The sequence below is a fragment of the Octopus bimaculoides genome, chromosome 27 (genome assembly GCF_001194135.2).
Source record: "Octopus bimaculoides isolate UCB-OBI-ISO-001 chromosome 27, ASM119413v2, whole genome shotgun sequence".
Classification (NCBI taxonomy): Eukaryota; Metazoa; Mollusca; class Cephalopoda; order Octopoda; family Octopodidae; genus Octopus; species Octopus bimaculoides.
This window is the reverse complement of record NC_069007.1, coordinates 21,060,891-21,068,796: the sequence shown is the minus strand read 5'-3', so window position 1 is coordinate 21,068,796 and position 7,906 is coordinate 21,060,891. Positions and strand designations below refer to the sequence as shown.

Genomic DNA, 7,906 nt, shown 5'->3' with positions numbered 1-7,906 from the left:
AAAGCATCTAAATATGAAACATCATGAAAATTGTTCAAACTGAAGTCCTTGAATGACACATTTTTCCATTTGAGTCAATACAGAACAACAGATAATATTTATGGAATTTTGATTTACTGTCGGGTGACTTTTGGCCACACCTGTATATATAAATATATATAAGGCAAGTGCTTTTTCCTATAGCCCTGGGTCAACCAAAAACTTGTGAGTGGATTTGAATGATGGAAAGTGAGAGGAGTCTGTTGTGGGTGGACAGGTGGTTGGTGTTAGGCAGGGCATCCAGCTGTAAAAATCCTGCCAAAACAGTCACAGAAGTTTGGTGCAGGCTTCTGCCTGGCCGGCTCCTTTCAAACTGTCCGATCCATGCCAGCAGACGTTAAATGATGATAATGATGATCTATATATTATAGGCTTCTTTCACTTTCCATCTACAAAATCCACTCACAAAGCTTTTGTCGACCCAAAGCTATAATGGAAGACATTTGTTCAAGGTGCCATGCAGTGGAATTGAACCTGGAACCATGTGGTTGGGAAGCAAACTTCTTACCACACAGCCATACTTGAAAATATATTAAATAGAACATATATGATGATTATGAATGCTTTTATTAAAAATATCATTTATCTCACAAATATATTATTATGATAAAATACAACATAGTTTGGGGAGTTAGTTATCCCACTGTTATATCTCCTTTCTGGTGAATATATTTATTATTAAAGACATTTTTTCCTCTGCATAGAGTGACTACTCCTCTGTATTAATACAAGCATGTATAGTCAAGTGACTTTTTTGAGAAAATGATTTACCACAGATATCGCATTTGTATGGTTTCTCTCCCGTATGAATGCGTCTGTGTTGAGTTAAGTGTCCGTTTTGAGAAAATGATTTACCACAGATATCACAATGATATGGTTTCTCCCCTGTATGAATGCGTTTGTGTTTAGTTAATTGACTTGTTACAGAAAAGGATTTACCACAGATATCACAATCATATGGTTTCTCTCCTGTATGAATGCGTTCGTGAGTGGTTAAGTCACCACTTCGAGAAAACAACTTACCACAGGTCTCACAGTGAAATGGTTTCTCTCCTGTGTGAATACGTTTGTGAGCAGTTAGGTTACTTGAGAGGGAGAACAATTTCCCACAGACATCACAGTGATAGGGCTTCTCTCCTGTATGAATATCTTTGTGTATAGTTAAATGATCATTTCGAGAGAAGGACTTACCACAGATATCACAGTCATATGGCTTCTCTCCGGTATGAATGCGCTTATGTTGACTTAACTCACCATTTACAGAGAATGATTTGCCACAGATATCACAATGAAATGGTTTCTCTCCAGTATGAATGCGTTTGTGTCCAGTTAAATGACCATTTTGAGAGAATGATTTACCACAGATATCACACTGATATGGCTTCTCTCCTGTATGAATACGTATGTGTTTGGTTAAGTTATTTCCATGTGAAAACGATTCACCACAGATATTACAACGATATGGTTTTACTCCTGTGTGAATACGCTTGTGAATAGCTAAGTTACTACTTCTACAAAACGACTTCCCACAAACCTTACAGTGATGCAACTTCTCCCCGGCATGAATGCGTTTGTGTTCAGTCAAATAACCACCTTGAGAGAATGATTTATCACAGATATCACAGTGATATGGTTTCTCTCCAGTATGAATACGCTTATGGGTAATTAGGTGACCTTTTTGAGACAATGATTTTTCACAAATATCACACTGATACGTTGTTTTCCCTTGAACCTTCAGCTTCTCCTTAGGGGAACCAATGTTTTGTGTTTCTGTTTTGCATTGATACTGGTTCTCACAAAATTCATTTTGCATCATGTTTCTTCTTTTTCGTTTGGATATTTTAGTCCTACCAAATATGTCTTCCACTATATTTCCATCAACTGTGATCTTTGTTGCTGTTTGAAATTGCTTCAAATTCTTTCACAACTTAATCCAAGTTTGATAAAAATCCCGTAGCATCATAGAGTTTTATTCATCAGGAATAGAGAAATTTTGCTAATAATTTCACTGAGAGAAAATATTTCACAGATTTATATAAACAGGATTGTATATGTTCTGATACATCTGCAGTTAGAAATTCTTTTAACCAATGTCGTCAGATAGTCTGAAATAATAAAGAAAAAAGGACAATATATAGATAGAACTTTGATTTGACAATGGAAATTTTATATCGATAAATTAGATATGAACTTGTAGCTAAACATCTGAAATTATCCACTGTATTTTTTATTCTTTTACTTGTTTCAGTCATTTAACTGCAGTCATGCTGGAGCACTGCCTTTAATCAAACAAATTGACCCCAGGACTTATTCTATTGGTCTCTTTTACTGAACTGCTAAGTTACGAGGACATAAACAGACCAACATCAGTTGTCAAGCAATGGTGAGGGACAAACACAAACATATACATATAAGCACTGGGCCTCATGGAGGCAAGGAGACCGAGTTCCTTTCGAGCGTTGGGCCTCATGGAGGCAAAGACGCTGAATTGCTTTTGAGCGTTGGGTCTCATGGAGGCAATGACTGAAACCATTGGCATTATGTTGTGCTTGAGAGGAAGACCCTCGGGCCGGCAAAATCGCAGTCGTAGCAGATACTAGTGTCACGCAGATGGCACATAAAATCACCCATTACACTGTTTGGCCGACGCTTGAGCTGCATTAAGACTATTGCAAGGAGGTAAATATTGAATATTTGAGGGCAGATACCAAAATCCTGCTAAATGTTTAACTGTGTTTTGGTATTAGATTTCTGAACGTCATAGTTTAGAGAACGAACTAGTGTTTTTTTTAAACCTTCTTAATCACTGATTTCAGACAATTTGGTGGCAAATACAATATTGATGTTTCACCAACTTTATAAAATGAAATAAGAAGACCATTATCATTTTGAATTACTGACGTTCGATAAAAGTTATCAAGTTTACTCGAAATGGTACTTTAACAAAGTATTGAGCTGACGATGAGAAATGCTGATCTCAAATTTTGCCACAAGGGCAGCAATTTGGGGGCAGGGGATGAGTCGATTAAATCGAACCCGAGAGGATGAAAGGGAAATTCGAACTCGGCAGAATCTGAATTCAGAACATAAACACGGACGAAATGTCGCTAAGCATTCCGCCCGGCGGGATACGATTCTGCCAGGTCGTCGCCCTAACGTTGATAAATGTAAACCTGTTTTTCTAGTTCAGAAATCCAAACTTTATGACGTGGAAAATAACGAAAATGGAATCTTGAAATGAAACGAAATACGTTGATTCTTAAGACAATACCCTAACTTTTTTTTATGTTCTGAGTTCAAATTCCGCCGAGGTCGACTTTGCCTTCCATCCTTTCGGAGTCGATAAATTAAGTACCAGTTGCGTACTGGGGTTGATCTAATCGACTGGCCCCTCCTCACAAATTTCGGGCCTTGTGCCTGGAGTAGAAAAAAATATATTAACTTTCGTGAAAATGTTTTTGTTTCCACTTTGTTGTTGAACATAACGAACAATACTTACATTTTACTATATATACACAGAAAGAATCAACAAAGATGCGACAGTATGTCCAAGAGTCAGAACTAAAGTCAAAATGGGTAATATGATTTCTAGATGTTTGCATCAAACGTTTTTGGGATCAACGTAAAAGAATGCTGATAGTTATCTATTTCATGTTTCAGGTGATGACGATTACGACTGGTATCGGTATTTTCAGTAAGGTATGATGTTTTTATACATTGGTCATTTCTTTGGAATTACGCCAGTATTCTCTTTGGTAGAAATAAAGGTAAATGACATTTAATCCAAGGAGTAAACTGCCGTTATGAAATACAAATTATAAGGAATATCGAAAACTAGAATGGAATTTTGAAAGGAAAACGAAAAAGGTGAACGTAATAAAACAACATTCTTCCCTTCGGTAATGTTCATTTTTCAGTTTATTGGAAGCATTAAAATAAACATAAACGTACGTGATTTTACAATATAAATGTTTATATAAATATAATACTTACATATTACAATATATATATATATATAGAAAGAGAGAGTCGACGGGGAAGATGTGACGATATGTTGAAGGAGTGAGAACGGAAGTCAGAGTGGACAATGACAGCTTCAAGAGAATTTCTAGATTTTTTACAACAAACGTTAATTTATGCTTTGTAAGTCAATATAATAAAGAATGTCGTATCTATTTCTTTATACAATTAATTACCAACCATGTATATTTAACTGGGTTTTCTCTTAAATATCAGTTGTAAAGTGGAACTGATCAAATAATATAGAAGTGTATGAAATAACAGGAAATAAACAGAATTAATTGGATTTAGCAATTAGTAAACAAGGGGAAATAACTCTACTTTTAACATCAGTCTGGGGAACTTAATGTAAAATTTGTATTTAAAGTGGCTTATTTAGTAATTCCTCATATTCACCATTATCGGCATCAGCAATACTACTATCTTAATATGTATTATCGATATCAACGCTTATAGGTCATTTCTTTCTTTTTTTTTTACTTCAGTCGCGACTCCGAAAAAAATGTATCCCGTCTGCCACGTTAGTGTTTATGCATATAATTTATTTCAATCGGTTTTGAATACGCGCTTTTTCCCCCCCTCTCAAGTTCCCACACGCAAAGCAGTCAAGTAACAGTAAAAAATATTAAGTTCATGTTGAAATTCTTATCATATCTTATCATAGAAACACAATACAAAAATAAATAGACATACATGCACCTAAACGTATACATACGTACACTTATATAAGCAAATATACATACATACACACATACAAAAATGCACAAACATAAAATATTCATGTGAAAAAAATAAAAGATTTTATGGAAATTGCCGAACAAGTACTTTCAGTTTTTATATAGTTTCTCCGAAAGATCGCAATATACAGCAATGCCTCTATATACGAGTTAATTTGTTTCTGGAGACCGTTCGTAAAGCGAAAACTCGTAGAGCAGAACAATATTTTTCCAAAGTAGCAATCTTATAAATCGTAATTCGTTCCCAGAAAAATATTTTACCTATAAAATTTATAATACTCGTAAATAAATGACGTTAAGACAACAGCAGAATGTAAAGAACATTTTATGTAAAGTAAAAAGAATGTCAAGACCATTTATAATAAAAAATATCATTATTATTATTGTTTTCTGAATCACTTCCACTCGTACTAGACTTGAGCATACCATCACTTGTAGACGTGATCGCCGATTCACAAGCACTCGTAGACGGACTTTTAGATTTCTTTAAAAAAAAGAAGTCGAGGTTTTTTGCGTAGTAGAAGCTTTTTTTTTTTTCACTTTCTGTAAATTTCTTGGTGACATGCAGAAGCATTTGTTATGGTTGTAGAAACTTTTGCACTTCGTTCTAAATTTGAATCTTTATATTTATTATAAAATAAAACTCGTAAGCTCGGGGTCTCGTAAAGTGAGGTATTACTGTATTATAGTTTGGAAGTAACACGTTAATGTGAGGTGTATCTTCGTAATTTGCCCAAACAACTACATTTTAATTTTTTTTATTTGTTTCAGTCACCGGTCTGCAGCCATGCTGGAGCACAGCTTTGAATAGTTTAATCAAACAAATCACCCCAGTACTGATTTTTAAATTCTAGTACATTACTCTCTTTTGCTGAACCGCTAAGTTACTGGGGTGTAAACAATCTAACACCGACTGTCAAGCAATGGCGGGAGACCAACACTAAGATACATATACACATACACACATATATATGCACACACTAACCTTCTTTCAATTTCTGCCTTGCAAATCCTCACACAAGACTTTGGTTGGCTCGGGATTTAGTAGAAGACATTTTCCCCAAGATGTAGTACAGTGGAACTGAACCCAAGACCAACATGTTTGGGGAGCAAGCTTCTTAACCACATGTTTGTACCTAGTTGTGAACACATTTTCAAAAAAAAGTTGGATCTAGTGTGTGAAACCCAAAAGTTTTGGCCCCACATAATGGAAATTCAATGAATATCATCTATTTCAACATTTAACAATCTCCAAAACTGCCATTCCTATCAAACAGTGATACCTGCAAATAATATTTCCTTTTACTTTTCTATGACTTAAGCAGCATAAAAAAATAAATAAAAAATTATTTCCTCACATTGGTGTCTTTTATTTGCAGAACCTAAAATATTCTTCTTACTGTTGGAATTCCAAATTCAAAAAGTATTTAAGGATTGTAAATGCATTAACGTAGTGTCTCTTGGGTTGGAGCAACCCCCTGTAAGAAATCATTCCTTGGGTCCTTAGCTAGGAATCGAAACCTTAGCCTAAATTTTTCAATGAAATCCTTTCCATTGTTTTCAATATTTTTTTAATTTTTTTTTATGCACCCTTTTAAAGCCTAGCCAAGCTCATGGGCCCAGTTTCTATGACGAGAAGTCAATTTTCTGATTTCCATAAATCTTTGGATCAAACTTTGCTGCACTGGTTGGCAGTCCTAGATCATCCAATGAGGGAGTCAAAGACTCTGCAAAACCTTCCTTGAACTGCGAAACTTAGTTTGCAATTCTCTTCTGTTTAGCATTAGATCAATCAAATTGTAAATTCAGCAATGATTGCTCCAGTTTTCCTTTTCGGTAGAGATTCATTATTGTACTAATACTCCGTAGTACACTGGCCTTAAAGATATACTTCGTTGAGTGATCTTACACTAATGTCAGTTGAATAAGAACAATTTAACCAACACTTTATAATGAATTAGATATATATAACGACAGGGCAAGTCATTTGTGGCATAAGAAACCAAGTTTTATAAATTTATAAATTTTAGGTTCAGTACTCTGGTGCTATATTCGGGTCTGTCGCCAGACTGTGATGCTTAGGATGGCTTCAAAACAATCTAGATGAGCACTGAAATTCACAATAATTCTAAGGCAGAATATTGTAGTAAGTGTAACAATTTCTTAAAATTATGTATTTTGATTTCATTTCAAGCAAATTTTTTCAATTACTTCAAAGTTATGCCTTTTTAATTAAACACAAAAGGAATTCTGTATAAACTTTGCTCAAAGAGAAACAAAAATTATTGTGTGAATCTTCTCAGCTGAAAAAGCCTTTCTGAATGTGTATTTCGGAAAATTTCAAATTGTAAACCCAAAATACCAATGGTGGAAATTTTTTCTTACCTTCTTTGCGAATTCACAAACTTGATAATAATTCTGTGACTGGTAGCAATAAAATGACTATGTTCATATGTACACGTGTGTATGGGTGCGTTACCAGTACCATCAATCAATGTTTTCCCTTCAAATGCTTTTCAACAGTAACAACGACGACAAGCGCCACAACAACAACAACAGACCCAGCCTCAACCTCTAATACTCCTTAATTCAATCACAATTGATGAACTACTTAATGAAATGCACCAGACTGGCCCTCGTGCCAGCAGCATGTAAAAAGCACCCACTACACTCTTGGAGTGGTTGGCATTAGGAAGGGCATCCAGCTGTAGAAACCTTGCCAGATCAGATTGGAGCCTGGTGCAGCATCCTGGCTCTCCATACCTCAGTCAAACCATCCAACCCATGCCCGCATGGAAAGCTGACGTTAAACAATGATGAAAATGATGATGTATATATATATATATATATATATGTATGTACGATGGGCTTCTTTCAGTTTCCATCAACCAAATCCACTCAAAACACTTTGGCTGACCCAAAAACAATTTATTTTTAACATTAGGTTTTTTTCTTTTGTCACCATACCTCTTTTAAAATACACTACTTTTGTATCAATAAATTTTAAAAGAGGTATGGTGACAAAAGAAAAAAACCTAATGTTAAAAATAAATTGTTTTTGGGTCAGCCAAAGTGTTTTGAGTGGATTTGGTTGATGGAAACTGAAAGAA

General features: G+C 35.0%; 1 protein-coding gene and 1 long non-coding RNA gene across 2 annotated transcripts in view; one reads left to right on the top strand and one right to left on the bottom strand.

Moving 5' to 3' along the window:
- LOC128250976 (zinc finger protein 850-like) overlaps positions 1 to 3,962 on the bottom strand; it is a 7,116-nt gene extending 3,154 nt beyond the window's left edge. Inside the window, exons 1-2 of the mRNA XM_052977167.1 lie at positions 3,539 to 3,962; positions 753 to 2,144 (exon numbers count right to left, since the gene is read on the bottom strand). Coding sequence (XP_052833127.1) covers positions 753 to 1,855 — 1,103 coding nt within the window. The 5' untranslated portion in view covers positions 1,856 to 2,144; positions 3,539 to 3,962. The remainder of the gene's footprint in view (positions 1 to 752; positions 2,145 to 3,538) is intronic.
- A 533-nt stretch (positions 3,963 to 4,495) lies between these two features.
- LOC128251009 (uncharacterized) lies at positions 4,496 to 6,155 on the top strand. The gene is made up of 2 exons (XR_008266920.1): positions 4,496 to 4,579; positions 5,568 to 6,155. It is a non-coding gene; the product is annotated as an uncharacterized LOC128251009 (long non-coding RNA).
- Positions 6,156 to 7,906: the final 1,751 nt, after the last annotated feature.